This window comes from Nyctereutes procyonoides, unplaced genomic scaffold (genome assembly GCF_905146905.1).
Source record: "Nyctereutes procyonoides isolate TBG_1078 unplaced genomic scaffold, NYPRO_anot_genome, whole genome shotgun sequence".
NCBI classification, from domain to species: Eukaryota; Metazoa; Chordata; class Mammalia; order Carnivora; family Canidae; genus Nyctereutes; species Nyctereutes procyonoides.
Window position 1 is genome coordinate 11,909,497 of NW_026575160.1, and position 21,780 is coordinate 11,931,276.

Here is a 21,780-nt window from a genome sequence, read left to right on the forward strand (position 1 = left end):
ATCCATTTTCCAGAACATGGGATATTTGGCAGATTTATCAGTGTTTAATTAAATTTCATATAATCAGGGCACCTGGGTGACTCAGTCAGTGATTGAGTGTTTGCCTTTGGCTCAGGTCAAAGTGCTCCTGGGGTCCTGGGATCCAGTCCCACATCAGGCTCACCTCAGGGAAGCCTGCTTCTCCCTCTGCCTATGTCTCTGCCTCTCTCTGTCTCTCATGAATAAATAAAATCTTTTTAAAAAATTCATATAATCAAGAATCTATAGCAACCTATGAAGATCTTTAAAATAACCAAGGGTATATTTTACCACCTCCACCACTTTTCCTCTGACTTAAATAAGCACCGATATAAAAATTTAAGTACCTCAAGAACCAATACAGAAGGTACATCTTAGAAAGATTTTCAGTATAACAATTTGGTGATATTAAGATATTGTTGTTTGTTAGGTGTGCTAACAGTATTTTGGTTATATTATTTTAAAAGAGCCCTGATCTTTTAGACATATATACTGAGATGTCTTTTCTGGGATTTGCTTCAAAGTTATATAGGATAGAAAGTATATAGGGGTATGAAACAAGGTTTGCCATGAGTTGGTAGTTGTTAGAGCTGATAATTATTTAGTTCATTATATTATTTTGTCTTCTTTTACAAATGTTTGGAGTTTACCATAATAAAAGTTAAAAATAAATAGACTGTCAAAGAAAAAAGACATCATGAGAAGTAGAGCTAAATATAGCTATAAGATAAAACTACTTCTAAAGATTATTGATTCTCTTGTTCTCTACGCACTGAAAGGTACACATTGAGTCTCAAACAAAATTATGAAATAAACTATGTATTTTTTATTTCCTAGGTCTCCTTTCTTCATTTTAGCCCAGTGTAGATTTTCCTTCACCTTGTTCTAAGTGCACATTTTTCTCCCTGTTTACATCTTTGAGAATTGTCGTTCACAGAGTGAATAGGAGACCTAGAGATGAGCCTGTTCAGATTAAAGTACAAAAGAACACTTTGGGAGGGATTTAAGGAGTAGAAGTCAGGGAGTAGGTCTGATAAAGTGTTGGAAAAATATTTGAGCACTTGGAAAAAATTACTGACAGAAATGATATGTAGGATTCCCATATGTTGACTTTATTAAAAATTGCTAGTCTGGGGATAGGGGAAGATAAAAGCTTAACCCTCTAGTACTCTAACAGAAAATAAAGTCTAAAATGGGTAAATGAAAAAGAAGCAATATTAGCATATTATCCAGAAATACAGATGTGATTAAATGAAACTATAATAAATTCAGAAAAAAAAAGAAAGAAAAGAAACCAAAAAAAGAGAAAAATAAAAATAAATAAATTCAGAGTGGTGTAAGTTGGGAGGAAGGAGGACAGTATGGACCAGAGAACTGCAGTATTTCGTTATAGCCAGTAAGTACAATCTGATTTTTAAAAGTTTATATTTTATCTTAATAAAAATAAAAAATATGAAAACCTGCAATTTTATTTAACTTATTCCAAGAGGAGACAAAACTAATAAAATTAATCTGAATAATATTAAGACTATGATATTGAGTGAAGTAGGAGTCTAGCTTCATTCTCCTACATACGTGTATTCTGTTGTCACAGTACCATTTGTTGAAAAGACTATATTTCCTCTGTTGAATTATCTTGCCACCCTTGTTGAGAGTCATTTGACCTTAAAGATACAGATTTATTTCTGGACTGTAAGTTGTGTTTTTTGTTTTTTTTTTTTTTTTAAAGATATATTTATTTGAGGAGGGGAGGGTAAGAGGAGAGAATCTTCAAGCAGACTCCCTACTGAGTGTGGAGCCCGATCACATGACCATGAGATCATGACCTGAGCAGAAACCAGGAGTCAGATGCTTAACCAGCTGAGCCACCATGTACGCCTGGACTCTTACATTTTATGTCTCTCTATGCTATCATCACACAGTGTTGATTACTGTAGCTATTTAGTCAATTTTGAAATGAAGTGTGAGTCTTCTAACTTTGTTCCTTTTGAAGATTGTTTGCCTATTTTGATTCCACTGCATTTTTCATACGAATTTTAGAATCAACTTCTCAGGTTCTGAAAAAAAAAAAAAAAAAAAAAAAACAGGGAAGAGCCAGTAGAGATTTTGATAGAGATTGCATTAAGTCTGTAGATCTATTTGGGGAGTGTTGCCATCTTAAATTAACAATATTAAGTCTTCCAATCCACGAATGTAGGTTATCTTTTTATTTATTTTAGTCTTCAGTAATCCTTTCAGTGATGCTTTATAGTTTCAGTGTACAGGTCTTACACTTCCTTTGTTGCATTTATCCCAAATTTCTTTACTGTTTTTGATGCTGTTGTAAAAGGTATGTTTTCATAATTTCATTCTCAGATTATTCATCAATAATATTTAGGAATGTTTTTGATCTTTGTATTTTCACCTTGTATCCTGCAACCTTTCTGAACTCATTTATTCTAATAATTTTTTTTGGCATATTCCTTAGGATTTTCTATATACAAGGTTATGTTATCTGCAAAACAAGATAATTTTACTTACTCCTTTCCAGTGCTTTTTATTTCTTGCCTAACTGCCTTGTTAGGCAAGAATCTCCACTACAATGTTGAGTGTAAGTGGCAAGATTAGAGATACTGCTTTGTTCCTGATCTTATGGGAAGGTATCCAGTCTTTTACCATTAAATATGATATTACTTACAGATTCTTCATAGATACCTTTCCTCTAGTTCAGGAGATTTCCCTTCTAAGTTTGTTGATTGTTTTTATCATGAACAGGATTTGGATTTTGTCAAATGCTTTTTCTGTGCCCATTGAGATATCATGTAGTTTTATTTTATGTTCTGTTAATACAGTGTATTATACTGATTGATTTTCACTTGTTGAAGCATTCTTGCATTCCTGAGATAAGTTGTACTTGGTCCTTGTGTACAATCCTTTTTATATGTGGCTAGATTCAGTTTGTCAGTATTTCATTAAAAGATTTTTGCATCTGTGTTTATAAAGGATATTGACTGTAATTATCTGGTGATACTTTTTTTTGTGGATTTAGTATCAGGATCTCAAAATAATTGGGAAGTATTCCCTCCTTTTTTTTTTTTTTTTGGAAGAGTTTGTGAAGTACTGGTTTTAGTTCCTCTTTAAAGTTTAGTAGAATTTACCAGTGAAACCATCTGGTTCTGGGCTTGTGGGAAGTCTGTTGATTACTAATTCAATCTCTTTATTTTCTTATAGGTTTATTAAAATTTTGTATTTCTTCTTGAGTAATGTTTTAAACTAAAATATATATATATAAAGCAAGTGTAAAGTGGTAAGTATGTTAAGGTACTCTTGATAAAGCCTAAATTGTGTATAAAAACATGTCCTCCCAATTCAGGGGAATTCAGTGTGAAACTTAATACCATTTTTAACAATTCATGTTTTTAAAACATGACTTTTCAAAAGTGTTGTTAATGTCTTTATTTGAATTATTTTAAATCTATCAAATATTTTATAATTCTATTTCATAATGGCTTCGAATTTAAGGGTTTGGTTTCTTTTTTTGTTGTTTTTATCTCAGCAGCAATGCAGCAAGTGTTGGATAACCTTACGGAGCTCCCTTCATCTACAGGAGCAGAAGAAATAGACCTAATTTTCCTCAAGGGGATTATGGAGAATCCTATTGTAAAATCACTTGCTAAGGTATAGTGGTTTATTCATAAGCTTACTAAATAATTTTTAAGATTGTCTTTACAGAGATTACTATTTCAGAACTTGATACGCTTTTGGCTTAGTTAGCAAATAATAACATTTATCACATAATGAAATCTTTATGCACACAAAAATTAAACCGCTTTTGCCTTCCCTGTGCTAACTTAAAATACAAGATAAAATAACTTTTAGTTTTAGCCTAACACATTTAAAATTTTAGGGGAAATGATAACCAGTCATATTATAACAGGACTTAAAAGAAAACCTAATACTGTCTCCATTTCAGCAAAAGCAAGATACTGATTTTCTGTTACGTTAGACTGTGTACCTGTTTTTCATTTCAGTTCTTGATTCCCTATATCTAGTACTTTTCGAAAACTTGTTTTCTTTTGGATAACCTTGATATTTTAAGTCTATTTTTATAGTCTATTATATGAGTCTCCTTAACTCATCTGCAAATAGACTTTTACAGGTATTGTTGGTCCATTTATTTCACTTATGCTGTTTCTTGTATTAATTTTTATAAACACCACTAAAGCTTGGTGTATTAACTACTTCACCACCCTGTTCTCCCATTCTTCAGCATTCCTTCGAATGATTCTTGCTTTCAGAAACCTGTGCCACGTGCCCTCTATGACCTCTCCTTCATGTCATCATCTTGTCTTTACATTTGCTTTTTGCACTCGCAGCATGTTGATTTCACCCTCTCTGGTAATTGTTATTTTTTTTTAAAGATTTTATTTATTCATTTGAGAGCATGGGGGTGCTGCAGAGCAAAGAGAGGGAGAGAGCGTCTCCAACACACTCCTCATCATGCACAGAACCCGATGCAGGCTCCATCCCATGACCCCAAGATTATGACCCAAGCCGAAATCAAGTCAGAGGCTTAGCCAACTGTGCCACTCAGGCAAGCCCAAGAATTGTTTTTTAACCACAGTCTATTACTTTTTTTCTTTTAACTTTGAAACATCACACCTTTTGCAAAATCTCCCATTTGTTAAAGTCAATGTTACAAATTCTTCATGTTATTCACAAACTTAGTCATTTCTAAGATCACATGATATAAAAACTTTGGGTCCTAAGTAGAACTCTAATCTACTTGTATATCACCCAACTGGAATTTTTATTTTAGTTACTTTTTAAAAAATATTTATTTTTTTGAGAGAGAGAGTGCATAAGCATGAGCCAGGGGAGTGGTGGGGAGAGGGAAAGAGAATCCTCAAGCAGAGTTCCCACTGAGCACGGAGCCTGACACAGGGCTCTATCCAGGAGCCCAAAATCATGACCTGAGCTGAATCCATAAGTCAGCTGCTTAACTGACTGAACCACCCAGGTGCTCCAGCTTTAGTCATTTTTTTGAAAAAGATTGTATTTATTTATTCATGAGAGATGCAGAGGGAGAGGCAGAGAAATAGGCAGAAGGAAAAGCAGACTCCCTGCAGGGACCTGATGTGAGACTCGATCCCAGAGCCCCACGATCACAACCTGAGCCAAAGGCAGATGCTCAACCACTGAGCCACCCAGGCATCCCTAGTTTTAGTCATTTTGATTTCAGTTTTGCCAAAGTTTATTAGATAGTCCTCTATCTTAATAGTAATAGGATATGGTTTACTTTCAAATTCAAGCTTCTTGTCATAAATAACAATTACTATACTGTATCAAGATAAATTACTTCAGGGTCTATTGAAATATGTAGAGGCTATTTAAGCCTGTATTAACTAGTTTAGGGCTCAGCACAAAGTCTGCTTGGATTCTCTCTCCTTTTCCTTCTGTCCCTCCTGTTCATGCTCTTTTTCTTTCTCAAATATATAAATCTTTTTGAAAAATTAAGAACAGAATCAACTAATAGTATCCAGCATTCAAGCAGTTTCTCAATAAATAGACACAATGACAGTTTAGTATTCCTACAATGAAAGAAAAGAAATCTCAGGAGGAAGGGAAGACTTCTACTTCCAAGAAAGAGATACTAAGTCACAGCTGGCCAACATTCCCTGTACAACAAATAAAAAATGGTTGTTACTGAGGAAACAGGAGTATGTTGCTAGACAGGAACATGTGACTAGTAATCATGAGAAAAATAACAAACGTGAGCACGGGATGGAGTGGGAGTGACAGAGCAGAGGGAGAGAGAGAGAGTCTCAAGCAGACTCCTAGTTCCCCTGTCATGGGGCTCCATCCCTTGACCCTGAGATCATAACCTGAGCCAAAACCAAGAGTCAGACACTAGCCACGTGCCCTTTTAGCCACCCAGGCATCCCTCCACATCATCTTTTGAAATATAGTTGACACACAACATTACATTAGTTTCAGCTATACAACATGGTGATTTGACAAGTCTATATATTGTGCTGTGCTCACCACTAGTGCAGCTACCATCTGTGATCATATAACACTATTACAGTACTACTGACTGTCTTCTCACGCTGTACCTTTTGTCCAAGTAGCTTATTCCATAACTGGAAGTCTGTATCTCGTACTCCCTTTCAACTGTTTTGCCCATCCTTCCACCTACTTCCCCTCTAGCAATCATCAATTTGTTCTCTGTATTTGTGGGTCTGTTTCTGTTTTTTGTTTATTTATTTTGTTTTTTAGATTCCACATGGAAGTGAAATCATGGTATTTTTCTTTGACTTATTCCACTTAGCATAATACACTGTAGGTGCATCCATGTTTTGCAAATGGCAAGATCTCATTCTTTTTTTATGGCTGAGTGATATTCTATTTTGTATTTATATATATGTGTATATACACACACATATATATATTTACATACACAACACACACACACACACCCCACACACATCTTCTTTGTTGATTCATCTATCGATGACATTTGGGCTTCTTACAAATCTTGGCTATTGTTAATAATGCTGGAATAAACATAGAGGTGCATGTATCTTTTTGAATTAGCATGTTTGTTTTCTTTACATATACCCAATAGTGGGATTACTAGATTATATGGTATTTCTGTTAATTTTCTGAGAGACCTCCCTACAGTTTTCCATAATGGCTGTATCAGTTTGCATTCTTACCAGCACTGCACAAGAGTTCCTCTTTATCCACATCCTTGCTAACACTTATTTCTTCTTTTTTGCTTCTAGCCATTTTGATAAGTGTAAGATGATCTCATCCTGGTTTTAATTTTTATTTTCCTGATGATTAGTGAGGCAGAGCATCTTTTCATGTGTCTGTTGGCATCTGTATGTCTTCATTGGGAAAATCTCTATTCAGGTCTTCTGCCCATTTTTATATCAGATTTTTTTTTCGTGTTGACTTGTTAGAGTTCTTTATATATTTTCCATATTAATTCCTATAAGATATATCATTTGCAAATATCATCTCCCACTCAATATGTTTCCTTATTGTTTTCTCGATGGTTTCCTTCACTGCAAAAGCTTTTTACTTTTAAATAGTCCCAATATACCACATCACCTTTTTTCATTCATCTATAGATGGACCTTTGGGTTACTTCCGGAACTTGGCTTTTTTAAGTTGTGCTGCAAACAAACAAAAAACTCTAAAATATAGTGAACAAACTGGTAGTTGCTGGAGAGAGTGAGTAGGGGATGTGTGAAATGAATACGGAGATTAAGAGGTACAAACTTCTAACTGTAAAATATTTAAAAAAAAATATATATATATATATATATATATATTGTCTTGGAGATTAAAAGTTTAGCATAGGGAATATAGTCAGTGATACTGAAATAATGTATGGTGACAAGCAGTAACTACACTTAAGGTGAGCACTGAATAATGTGTTGATTTGTCAAATCAATGTACACTGAAACTAACATAACACTATGTTAATTATGCTTTAAGACACAATCAAATGGATATTCAAGGACTCAAAAATATAATAACTGAAATTTAAAAAGCTCATTTGATGGGGTTAATGGATTCAGTAACAGAGTTATTTGAAAAATCCCCAAGTATCTGGACATTAAACAACATACTTCTAAATAGTCTCAGGGCAGAGAAGAAATCACAAAGAAACAGAAAAAAATATTTTGAATTGAATGAAAATGAAAATATATGTCAAAACAATGCTTATAGGAATAATAAAAATAAGATTATATGTTTAATATAAGACAAATGGACAAAGTCAGTATGACTTTAAATATATCAATATATCAATAAAATCAGTAAACCTGCAGCTAGACCCAAATTATTAGTAACAAGAGTGAAAGAGAGGACATCACTACAAATCCAACAGACATTGCAAGAATAATAAACATTATGAACAACTTTAGGACAATATGACAACTTAGATGAAATTGACTAATTCCATAAAAGATACAAACAAGCCTATATAAGAATAGAAAACCCAAATAACTCTATATTTTTTTAAACTGAATATTGCAGTTTAAAACCTTTCTACAAAAGAATCTCCAGCCTAAATGGCTTCACAATAATATTCTATCAAACATTTAAGGAAGAAATAATACTAATTCTACTTGATTTCTTCCAGAGAAAGGGGAAGAGAAGGAAACATTTACTATTTTATGAGGCTTAGTGTTCCCCTGTTAGCAAAGCCAGCTGTAGATATTTCAAGAAAGGAAAACTGCAAAAATGGTATCCTTCATGAACATAGACTTCAAATTCTTGAGAAAATACTAGCAAATCAAATTCAGCAACATATAAAAAAAGATTATACTCATTGTCAAATGAGTTTTGACTAAAAAAATGCAATACTGCCTTAGCATTTGAAAACCAATAAATTCACAATTTTGATGATATGATAAAAATCATGTGATTATGCTAATTGCAGGAAAAGCATTTTACAAAATTGAACATTTATTTTTGATAAAAACTAGGTAAACTTAGAAGAAATAGTCTCAACCTGATGGACATCTATTAAAAAAACCATAGTTAACATCATAATTCATGATGAAGATAGAATGCTTTCTTTATGGGATCACTTCTGTTCAACCATCACTTATATTCACTTTTGTACTTGGGGTACTAAGCAGTACAAAATGACAAGGAAAAGTAGATACATAAAAGCATACAGATTAAAGAAGAAAAAATAAACTTACTTTATTCACAGATGACATTATTGTTTCTGTTGAAAATCCTAAGAATATAACAGAAGGAAGAAAAACAAACCTAGAACTAACAAGTGAGTTTAGCAAAGTCATAGGATACAAGATCAATCTACATAAATCAATTTTATTTTTATATACTAAAGAAATAGTAAATTTCACAATATGTGCTAGACCTATACACTGAAAACTAAAAAAAGACATTGTTGAAATTAAAAGTATACATGCAGGGGAACCCTGGGTGGCTTAGCGGGTTGGCACCTGCCTTTGGCCCAGGGCGCGATCCTGGAGTCCCAGGATTGAGTCCCGCATCAGGCTCCCGGCATGGAGCCTGCTTCTCCCTCCTCCTGTATCTCTGCCTCTCTTTCTCTCTCTGTCTATCATAAATAAATAAATAAATCTTTAAAAAAAAAAAAGCATAAATGCATACATACATCAGCGTTTGGAAGGCTCAGTACTATTAACATGTCAGTTCTCCCCACACTGATCTGTAGACTCCATAGAATCCAAGTCAAAATTTCAGGCTGATATATTGGTACTGAAATTTATGAAGGACCTAGACTAACCAAACCAGTTTTAAAAAAGAAGAAAATTTAATGTTCTCCACAGCCTGATTTCAAGGATTACTATTACCCTATAATAGAGAAAACACTGTAGTATTGGCTTACACATCAGTGGCACAGAATAGAGCCCAGAAAGAAACCAACACATGTATGGTCAGCTGATTTTTATCAGTAGCACCGTGGTAATTCAATGAAGAAATGATAGTCCTTTCAATAAATGTGCTGGAACAATTGAATATTTATATGCAAAAAAAAATTAACATCACCTTTTTCCTCCCATTATGAACAAAAATTACCTCAAAGTGGATTATAGATCTAAAAGTAAGAGCTAAAATTTTAAAACTTTAGAAGAATACATAAGGATAAACTTTGCAACTTTGAGTTAGAGAAAGAATTCTTAGATAAGACATAAAAAGCTTGAAGCATAATAAAAATTTGATTAATTAGATTTTATCAAAGTTAAAACTTTCTGCTTCAAAAGATACCATTACAAAAATGAAAAGGCAAACTACAGATTGGGGAAAAATATTTTCAAAACATAGCCAGGCATACCTCATTTTATTGTGCTTCTCTTTGTTGCATTTCACAGATACTATGGTTTTTGTTTTGTTTTTTTAATTGAAGGATTGTGGCAACTCTGCATTGAGCAAATCTGTATCATTTTTACAGCAGCATTTGCTCACTTCATGTATTTGTGTCACGTTTTGGTAATTCTCACAGTATTTCCACTTTTTCATGATATTTGAATTGCAATCTCATAATAAACCTTTTAGTGAGTGAGGAGGTTTTTTCTTAGAGAATGTGCAAACCCATGAGCAGGTGGGGGAGGGACAGAAGGTGAAGGAAAGAATCTTAGACTGTGCCCTAAGCATGAGCCTGACACAGAGCTCAGCCTAAGGTGCTGAAATCAAGAGTCAGCCACTTAACCAGCTGGTCCACCCAGGTGCCCCTAAGTGAGGAGTTGTTTCTTATGGGTGAGGAAAGACAGTGATTTTTTGAGATGGAGTCTATTTTTGATGAAGATGCTATGAAGATTGTTGAAATGATAGCAACAGATTTGGAATGTTACATAAACTTAGTTGATAATGCAGTGGCAGGGTTTGAGAAGATTGACTCTAAATTTTGACAGAAGTTCTACTGCAGGGGAAAAGCTGTCAAACAGAATTTTCTGCTACAGAGAAATTTTTTATAAAAGAAAGAGCCCATTAATGCAGCCGACTTCATTGTCTTATTTTAAGAAATTGCCACAGCCATCCAGACCTTCAGCAACACCACTCTGATCAGTTAGCAGACATGAAAGTCAAGGTGCAACCCTCTTTCAGCAAAAAGATTATGACTTGTCAAAAGCTCTGATGGTGGTCAGCAGTTTTAGCAATAAGGTAATTTTTCATGTATATACAATGTTTTTCAGACAAAATGTTATTGCACACTTAATAGACTACCCTGTAGTGTAAACATAACTTTATATGTGCTGGAAAAGCAAGAAATTCATTTTCCTGACTTTATTGCAATACTCTCCTCTCTTTGTTGCAATGTTCACTTTATTGTGGTGGTCTGGAACTGAACCTGCACTATCTTTGAGAAAGCCTGTATCCTAAAAAGGAAGCTGTTCATTCATTGCTGGTAATAATGCAAATAGTACAACTACTTTAGAAGACACCATGGCATTTTCTTACAATATTAACATAGTATTAGCATACAATCCAGCAGTGGTACTCCTGATAGTTACCCAAAGGAACTGATGATTTATGTCCATACAGAAATCTACAAGTGAGTGTTTATAGCCTATTCATAATTATTAAAATTTGGAAGCAAACCATGATGTTTTTTAATAGGAGCATAGATGGTGTTATGCATTCATACAATGGAATATTATTCAGCAATAGAAAGAAATGAACTGTCAAGCTTCAAAACAACATGGAGGAAATGTAAATACATACTGCTAGATGAAAGAAACCATCTGGAAAAGGAATACACTATATGATTCCAATTACATTACATTCTGGGAAAAACAAAAGTTATAAAGACAGTATAAAAGAATCAGTAGTTGCCAGGGTTTGGAGGAGTGCAAGGGAAGGATGAATAAGTGAAGCGTGGAGCATTTCTAGAGCCATGGGATTACTCTGTATGATACTGTAAAGGTGCATAGATTACCTTATGCATTTGTCAAAACCCATGGGACCGTACAAGATTAAGAGTGGATCCTAATGTAAACTGTAGTGTTTAGTTATTAACAGTGTATCAAATGGACTTATTAATTATAACAAATGTATCACACACGAATGCAGGATTTAAGTAAGAGAAACTGAAGTGAGGCAGATACATGAAAATTTTCTGTACTTTCTGCTCAATTTTTCTATAAACTTAGAACTTTATTAAGTCCATAGTTTACATCAGTGTTCATACCTTGTGTTGTATATGTGTGTCTATGGGTTGTAACAAATGTATAATGACATATAATGGGTTTGCCCAGTTTGGGTATTAGAGTAATGTTGTCCCTATAGAGTGAGTTAAGAAATGTTTCCTCTTCTTCCTGGAAGAGATTGTAGTGAATTGGTATAATTTCTTCCTTAAATGTTTGGTAGAATTTACCAGTAAGCCCTTGTGAGCCTCATGCTTTCTGTCTGGAAAGATTATTACTGATTTAATTTCCTTAATGGATATAGGACTATTCAGTTTATATCTCTTTTGTGAGTTTTGGTGGATCATATGTTTAAAGGAATTGGCCATTACATATAGGTTATCAAATCTGTGGGCATAGAATTGTTCATAGTATTCTTTTATTTTTCTTTAACATCTGTAGCATCAGTTGTGATGCCTCTCCCCTTTCATTTCTGTTATTAGTAAGTCTCTTTTTTCTTAATCTAGCAAGAAGTTTTCATCTTTTCAAAGAACCAGCTTTTGGTTTCATTTTATTGATTTCCTGTTTTCACTTTCGTTGGTTTCTGCTTTAAATTGATTTTTTGTTCCACTTACTCTGGATTTGATTTGCTCTTTTTTTTCTTAACTTTATAAGATGTGAGTTTAGATTGTTGACTTTAGGTCTTTTTTCTTTTTTAATTGTGCATTCAATGCTGTAAATTTCTCTTTAAACACTGCTTTTCCTGCATCCCACAAAATTTGGTAAGTTATATTTTCATTTGGTTCACATATTTTTAAATTTTTCTTAAGACTTCTTGACACATATATTTTTAGAAATGTGTTGCTCTGGGGATGCCAGGGCAGCTCAGTTGGTTAAGCGACTGCCTTTGGCTCAGGTCATGATCTCAGGGTCCTGTGCTCAAGCCCTGCATTGTGTTGCCTGCTCAGTGGACAGTTGGCTTCTCCTTTTCCACTCTACTCCTCTCTCCCATAAATAAATAAAATCCTAAAAAAAAAAGAAAGAAAAAAGAAATGTGCTACTTTGTCTCCAAGTGTTTTGGGGTTTTCTGGCTATTTTTCTTTTATTGAGTTTTGATTTGATTCCACTGTGGTCTGAGAGCATACTTAATATGATTTTTAATCTTATTAACTTTTTAGGTTGTGTTTTATGGCCCTCACTATGATCTGTCTTGTAAATGTTCCATGTGAGCTTCAGATGAATGTGTACTTTGCTCATTAGTGTGTTTCCCACTGGGAAAAAAGTGTGTAAGAGTATCTTCTACCATAGTCTCACCAACATGGATGGTATCAGAATTTTTATCCTTGCCAATCTGATAAAAAGAGAAGAATATTGTACTATAATTTTAGTTTGTACTTCTTTTATCATGAATGTGGTTGTGTATCTTTTCATATGTTTAAGAGGTATTTGATTTCCTTTTTGTCTATTTCTTGTTTGCATTATTTGCCTATTTCTCTTAATGTGTTGATCTTTTTCTTACTGGTTTGTAGAAGTCCTTTATGTAGGGGCACTTGGGTGGCTCAGTTGGCTAAGCATCTGACTTTAGGTCAGATCATGATCTCCGGATCCTGGGGTGGAGCCCTGCGTCAGACTCCCTGCTCACCTGGGATTGTGCTTGTCCCTCTGCTCTTCTCCTACTAGTGCTCTCTTTCTCCCTACATTTCTCTCTCTCATAAGTAAAAGAAGTCCTTTATGTATAAAGAAATTAGCCTTTTATCTGTAATATGATTTGTATTTTAACCCTAGTTTGTCATTTATATTTTGACTTTGCTGATTTTTGATAAGAAATTTTAAATTTTGTGTCATTAATTTTATTGGGCCTTATAGCTTTCAGATTTTGCAACATTAGAAAGGTCTTTTCTACTCAGAAATCATAAAAAGTATTCCTTTATTTTTTCTAAATACTGTTACAGATAAGCTTAAAGGAAAAAATATCTTTTTCTTTTTTTTAAAGATTTTATTTATTCATGAGAGACACACAGAGAGAGGCAGAGACATAGACAGAGGGAGAAGCAGGCTCCTCAACAGGAGCCCGATGCAGAACTTGATCCCCAGACCCAGGATCACACCCTGAGCAGAAGGCAGATGCTCAACCACTAAGCCACCCAGGAGCCCCAGGTCTTTCTCTTTTTAAAAAGTGTAACAGATTCCCATTTCTAGTTTTTGGCATCTCTGTGGTTCTTTGATTTCTACAGATATTTCTAAGAGTGGCTCAGCAATGTTATTTAGAAGCTCCCTGAGTACTTTGATATATAATTAATCTAAGAATTTGAACTTCTTTTGTTAACTAGATTTCTGACAAGTTCTTTACTCATTAGAGAATTCAATTTTAATTTATACTTATTTCATCCATTTTTTTGTTCAGAACAAATCTCATTCTTTTTGAAATGTATGGAGAAGCAAAATAAAAATTGACTTTTCTCTCTCATTTCTACTTTCTGCTCAAAATCTTATTTATTTTTTGACTCTTTGTGGGCTTTTCTTGATCTTTCTCATCCTCGAGTTTCTATAATAGAAGAGAATGACTCTAACCTCAGCAAAACATTTGTCACTTACTTAGCTTTTTCAAGAAATATTTAATGAGCAACTACCATATACTTAGCCATGTTCAAACATAGAAACAGAATTTATGATATTTTGGTCCTTTTAAGGGAAAAAGGCAAGGTTAGTACACATAGTGATAATAGTATTAGATATAATAGATAGTATTTGTCACTTTATAGCCCACAATTTCTGTTATTTATTTTTTTTTGCAAGCATGGTTGGACTATGCCTAAAAGAAATACCTAGAAGTCCTGAAGGAAGTTCTTATTCTCTGCAGTTCATTTTTCTAAGGTGCAGTAGTAAATAGGATTCTCAGAACTGGACATACAAGAAGGCTAGGCTACATCATATTTGTATCAGCTCCCAGTGTCCCAAGTTGTGGCAGGTGGAATATATTTTTATTAAGTTATGCTAGCTTTTTTGTTTTGTTTTTTTGAAGTTATGCTAGCTTTCTAATAATGTCTTTTCTAAAGGGAAGCAAGACCCATTTTATTCAAATAGCTTATAATTTATCTGTCCTGGTCAATTTTCAGTGTTTTCTTTCTTTCTTTCTTTCTTTCTTTCTTTCTTTCTTTCTTTCTTTCTTTCTTTCTTTCTTTCTTTCTTTCTTTCTTTCTTTCTTTCTTTCTTTCTTTCTTTTTTTTTTGTCAGATCAGTTAAATTCAAGTTGATGCTTGCCTCTTCAAAGCTACTAAATAAATGCTGGCTTTAAAGTGAATAGAAGTCCTAACTTTTTTCACAGGATCTTACACCTTAAAAATATGGACCTGCATTTGCTTTCTTGGAAAAATAAATTTGATCTTGATAGAACCCAATTATATTTCAGAAATTGGCTTTCTGTGTTAATATAATTACAGTGACAGTTTCACTAAAAAGCCTTTTTTCCTTTTTCTGAGAATTTCTTGTGTGGATTTTTTTTTTCTACTGTTGCACTAGTCTGTGCAGTCAATGTGAAGAAACCTTTGTGTATGTTTGTTTTTAGAACATAATTTTGCCTTGCTACTACTTCTTTCATATATTTCCATGTGTCCTCACCCAGTTTGAGAGCAATAAGATAGATGAACATAGAAACTAAAGGAGCTATATTAGAGTTCTCATCAGTGATCATTTCTGTTTCTTTATTACTTGTCCCAGTGTCTTGAATTGAATGGGTATATTATGTGATCATAGGATGTTACAGAAAATATATTGACATAGTACCTGAAAATTGTAAACCAAACATTTGTGTTTTCTAGAGAAACAGGTAGTGTTTATAGCTCTTACTTGGAGCAAAGAGGTTGCAGGTTGAAGGGATGGGTGGTATTCTGACCACAGGAGTATAAAATAACTGTGGGGATAGATGTAGTAGAACAGAATTAATAACACATCTGGACTAGAGTAGCATGCTAAGAAACTGCAACTCAACTCGCAGTCAATGAGAACATATCTGACACAGTTAAATGAGTTAGAATAATGCATTATGTAGTAGATGGAATAATTAACCACAGTATGATGTTTCAGTGGCTGCATAGTGATGAAGTCAAATAAAAAGCTTTAGTAGGTAAGCATTCAAGCCTTGGTATTAGACTATCTGATTCTGCCACTTATCAGTATTATAGATTCAAGCAAATCACTTTTATTTTGCATTAGCATCTATGTCTATATGGTAAAGATAACAACAACACACCTACCTTTGCTAAATACACACTCACACTACACTGAGAATATAGTTCCTGACACATACACACACACACACACAAAAAAAAAAAAAAAAAAAAAACCCTTAATAAATGTTAAGCTTCTTTCCTTCCTTTCTTTCCTTAAACTTTCATATACTACTATAAGAGTAAAGGAGTATTGCAAGGTTACCAATGCTTAATTAAATTCTTGTTAACAGCGAATATTTTTATTAAAGCAATAAACAATTCTAGTTTGTTTTATAAGTGTTAATAGCTAGTTATGTCCATTATTTTAGGTTTTCTTACCCATGGTGATATATGTTGAGTTTCCCATTCATCCTATCCTTAATAGGCTTATATTGAACTTTCAGAAAATTACAGATTTACCCATTTTATTCTTTGTGGTGTTTTCTAATCTTAATTTTTTTCTTACCTAATTTTTTTTTCTTATCTAAATGTAATAGAAACTCTTTCCTCTAAAATACATTTGGTCTTTTGACATTTTTCTTTGTTTAATAACAGTTAAAATTTCTTCTGTCATTTCTTATGACTTAAAATTTTTTCTCCTGAGGTGTTTTTTTAAAAATGTTGCTTATGGGGATCCCTGGGTGGTGCAGCGGTTTGGTGCCTGCCTTTGGCCCAGGGCGCGATCCTGGAGACCCGGGATCGAATCCCACATCGGGCTTCCGGTGCATGGAGCCTGCTTCTCCCTCTGCCTGTGTCTCTGCCTCTCTCTCTCTCTCTCTCTCTCTGTGACTATCATAAAAAAAAAAAATGTTGCTTATGTATGTAGCCCCTTCCTCCAGTTAAATATTTATTTCATTCGTGTGAATCACCTCAAAAAAATACATTTAAATGAAAAATCTCATTTTTAAAATCAGACCCTATATTTTGTCTTTGAAGGATCCATTCATAATGGCTGAAGTATTATAGGTACAGATAAAGTTTAATTGATACTGTTACCACTTGAAACTTGGATTTTTCCTGAGTGCTTACTGAAATCGATCTTAAGATATTAAATACAAGATTTGTCATCTTACATGGTTTCATTTATACATTAAATCTTAACAGTTATGCTTTGCCTGCCTTCAAAATCAGACGCAACCATTTATCAGAAAAAACATCACTTAAAAAGAGGGAGACTACTTAGTGTTCAGTTTCAGTTTGAATTTAAAACTCTGTTTTACTCCCACTATTAAAGGCTAATTAGGGTTACTTGTTTCCTGTGACAGTGTGATTCATGGTCCATTTGCCATGGAAAAGATTGTGAGGGTTTTTTTTTTTTTTTTTTTTAAGTGGCTTAAGATAAAGAGACATGATTTCCTAATGAAAACAGTCTTTCAAGGTCCAGTTCAAGAACTGACTTCCCTGAATTGACTTATTTATTTTGCTGATATCAAAATTGGAAAATGGTAGCTTCAGGATTCTGGTACCCCCAAAATGATTTTTATTATTTTTTAATGGCAGTCCATATAATGATTACATTCCTATTTTTTTATTTTTATTATGCATAATCACTTATTTTCATGAAGCATAAGCAGTGTCCTCTAGAGTTTGAGCCTAGACTAGAAAGCCATTAGGAAATTCTATTGGGTAGGAAATGTGTTTTTTCAATTATCTTCTGGCTTACTAGTTTTTTTTCATCATTTAGTTATTAAAGCAAGTTTTCCATTACTTTTAGAATAGGAATAAAAGCCAAGATTTATTATATTGCTTGATAACATTTACTATAAAATGTATGTTGCCTCTGACTAGAATATTAAATTTGGTTTAAATGAATCAAACCTTTAGGTAGTATCTTTTAGAGTGTTTTTTATGAAAAAGAAATCAAGAAGAAAATCATGGTCTGGAGCAAAACAATATGTGTTATGACTTCAATTATACTGTTATCTTTTCAGGCTCATGAGAGGCTAGAAGATTCAAAACTAGAAGCTGTCAGTGATAATAACTTAGAATTAGTCAATGAAATTCTTGAAGATATCACTCCTTTAATAAATGTGGATGAAAATGTGGCAGAACTGGTTGGCATACTCAAAGAGCCTCACTTCCAGGTAAATTTTGCTATTACTCTTATTCCCAAGTCCCCTGTATTCTTTTAGTAGATGGGTTCCAGCTTAAGGTGATTTATTTAAGATTATTTAGAGCCAAATTTTATAAATATGTAAATTCCAACAGATATTTTAATGACCTGAGGATATAAAAACAGACACAGAGCTAATATACACTACATAAATGTATAGCAGAAATACATTAGAATGGATTTTCCATTGTGTAATTAAAACCAGCCTTGATGCAGCAACAGACCACATACTAGAGACCTTTTTCTTATAGTGATAATGGATTTTCCTTCCTCACCACCACTGTTTCGCAGCCTTTCTTATTAGAGTTATTTCAGTATTGCTTCTGAGACTGAGATGCAATCAGTGACCTTGGAACAAAAGAGAACTGTGTAAGGATAGAACTAATCCATAACACATTCTCCATAGGTGCTAAAAAAAATACGTGCAATTTAAGCATTGGTCTGTAGCAGTGAAGAGTAAATCTGTTTAACAAAGAAGAGTCAGTTTCAGAAGAGAAAGTGGAGGGGAGGGAGGAGAGATTTCTTATAAATGTATAATTAAGTGTGGTATTGGGACAGTATTAGAAAATAGACCAATGGAAGAGAAAAAAAAAACCAGAAATATATCCACATGTATACCACAACTTGATTTATGACAGAGATACTGCATTTTAAGGGAGAAGGAATAGACTGTTCCATAAGTAGTGCTGGGATAAAAGAATAAAGTGTCATCTGCTTTCCATTGCAAATCTTAGCTTTGAAAATCAAATGGCAACACCCCCTTTGCTTTTTCTCAAGGGCTTTCTATGACTCTTCAGCAATGTGGCTGCAAAATACAAAAGTTTATAGTGAGTTGGTTGCTCTGTAAATCAGTATCTCAAAGTACAAAAAAATGGACACATTTCAGAGACATCCTATATGCTTGTGCCAGTTGATGAAGGTCTTATAAGGCACAGAAAGCTATTTGGACTTTATTCTGAGGACAGTGAGAGTAGGAGGGGAGAACCATAAGAGGGGAGAGAGTAGGAGATATTAAGGAGAAGGCAGAAAGATAGTTGAGGAATAAGGCAAGAAACTGATGGCAGTATCAAGAGTGGAAAATGTGGGAATTTTTAGGTTTTAAGCCATAAAATCAACAGGACTTGGTGATTGATTACATGTGATAGTTACAGAAGAGAGATGTGGGAAGTTGATAAGGATAGTATTTCTGACAAATAATTGATGGCACTTGCTGAGATAAGGAACATTCTACAAGAAACTGACATGTTAAAGTAACTGGCAATGTTGTTTGTGATACCTCGGAAGCATATGGTAGAGCTTTCATGCATGCTACATATCTTTAATAAATATATAAAATTTAATAAGTTTATCAATTTATATAAAGTTTAATAAATATAATTAGAAAATACAGGCAAGCAAAAATTTAAAAATTAAGACATTGCATTCTTTATAAGTTCTTTTTTTTTTTTTTAAGATTTTTAATTTATTTATTCATGAGAGAGAGAGAGAGAGAGAGAGAGAGAGAGAGAGAGAGAGGCAGAGACACAGGCAAAGGGAGAAGCAGGCTCCATGCAGGGAGCCCGATGTGGGACTCAATCCTGGGTCTCCAGGATCATGCCCTGGGCCGAAGGCAGGCACTACCACTGAGCCACCAGGGCTGCCCAAGACATTGCATTCTTATTACCCATATCAGTACTGTACTATTCTAGTGCATATTCCTCTATGCTTTTTCTGTGCATAAATGTGCATATTTTTTTCATTACTGATTGAGATCCTCTTATACAAGTTATTTTGTAACTTGCCCCTTTTTTTTCAGTCATTGATTTCCACTTTTTCATTTCAGTGGATCTCCATATCATGTAATACACATTATATTCAAACATCTCCATTTGACACCAAAATACTCTGTATAGTTTTGTACTTAAGGGTTTCCAACTTAGATCCCTGTCTTTTCTCCCTTAATTATAATGTTGACCTATAAAAAATGACTGCCCTGCAGAACCTCCCACTCCCTGAATGAATCTGGTTGTCTCTTTACTGTGTTGTTTAGTTATCCCTTCTATTTCCTGTAAACAGAAGTTCTTTCTAAAAAGTTGATGATTCAGGGTCCCTGGGTGGCTCAGTTTGTTAAGCATCTGCCGTCAGCACAGGTCATGATCCAGTGTCATGGGATCAAGCCCCACATTGGGTTCCCTGCTCAGTAGAGTCAGTCTGCTTCTCCTCCATTCATCTCTCCTCTCACTCATACTTTCTCTCTTTCCCTCTCTCAAATAAATAAAATCTTGAAAAAGGAAAAGGTTGGTGATTCAAGTTAATTATTTGAAACTGGAATGCATCAATAGTGATGTAATACAACATGAATTAAACTACATCAGAAGATGTGTGACACCTGGTTAACCCACATTACTGATGCTGAGATTGGTGTCTTAATTAAGGGCAAAGACAGTCTAATCCTTCCTTTGAAATACTTTTCACTAGAGCATAATCTACTGTATTATTATCCTAGCATTACACAAAGTTATTTCCTGTTTAGCCATTTATCTACTTATGAACACAAATTAATCTTTGCCTGAATTAATATTTTCATTAGAGGCATTTTTCAGATTCAAAATGACATTTTTCAGATTCTCTCTTTCTATATTTTGTAGCTGCTGTTCTTATATAAAGTAGAGCTTCTCTTCATCAATTGAGCTATTTTGCCAACCCATGATGCAGTTCATACTGAAAAGTCAGGGAAATGCCTGATCCTTCCCTTTACCAGTTTTCAAAGTATTGTTTTAAAATAGCACTCTTGAATGGTAACAGATGAGTTTTTCAGTCCTTCTGTTTTTTAAATAGCATTTTGCAGTTATTTTTCGTAAATTCAGTATGTTTCGATCTTTACTATCCTTACTCTTTGATTTTCAAGTTATCATGACTGGCTAGTTGTAGACAGATTTTTAGTCTGAATCTGAAGCTCATGAGAGTTTTAGATGTTATCAGTGTTGAAGTAGTGGTTCAAGTCACAGAGTAGATAATATTGCCTAAGAAGGCATAGGATGAAAACTAAGCAGCCCAGGTTAGAGATTTGAGCAATTTCTAGCATTTATGGAAATAATCTTTAAAAAATCCTTGTGATTTTTTTTTGAAATTTTCTTTAGTCTCTTAAAATATATTTTCATGAAATGACTAGAAATTATCAATTCATATCCTGATTGCTTCTGTTCTGAATTTGCTGGTATTTATTTTCTCCCTTCTTTTTATTTTGATTTGTTTTTGAGCTTGGGTTCCATCTACTCAAAAAATTTAACTCTGCTTTATATTGAGTATACACAATTATAGTATAAACAAAAAAACTAAAATATATTAAAAAATTGTAAGAAATTCCTAGGAAGCTAGATCAAAGTCATTCATGATAGCATATACATAGTAAATGTAGGAGGTAAAATTATATTCAGGACCATTTATAGCTCATTAATGTTTTTCCCTTAAAATATATGTTCTATAGACTAAAGCCTTTATCAGTAATGTAAAATCTTTCATCACTGATATAAGATGCTGATACTTATCCATTTTCTATTGGTTATCTATTTATTAGACATTTTATATGTGTAAAAAATACATGGTATTGCTAACAACAATTTTACAGTAAAAATTAGGGTCTGTACCATTTGAATTTTTTTAAAGATTTTATTTATTTTATTTGAGAGAGAGGACAGAGGGAGCAGCAGAGGGAAAGGGAGAAATAGGGTGCCTCAGTCTCAGGACCCTGAGGTCATGCCTGAGTTGAAGGCAGATGGTTAACTAACTGAGCCACCCAGGAGCCCCTGTACCATTTGAATTTGTATGATACCTAATAAATAGGGCT

General features: G+C 33.7%; 1 protein-coding gene across 12 annotated transcripts in view; it reads left to right on the plus strand.

Moving 5' to 3' along the window:
* PALS2 (protein associated with LIN7 2, MAGUK p55 family member) overlaps positions 1-21,780 on the plus strand; it is a 197,961-nt gene that overhangs the window by 129,322 nt on the left and 46,859 nt on the right. For 6 of the 12 annotated variants that reach the window (XM_055314735.1, XM_055314739.1, XM_055314740.1 and 3 more), the window contains 2 exons: positions 3,557-3,675; positions 17,773-17,925. In XM_055314735.1, coding sequence (XP_055170710.1) covers positions 3,559-3,675; positions 17,773-17,925 — 270 coding nt within the window. In that variant the 5' untranslated portion in view covers positions 3,557-3,558. Of the gene's footprint in view, positions 1-3,228; positions 3,305-3,553; positions 3,676-17,772; positions 17,926-21,780 lie in introns of all 12 variants that reach the window. The other 6 variants (XM_055314737.1, XM_055314741.1, XM_055314734.1 and 3 more) reach the window with 3 other exon arrangements.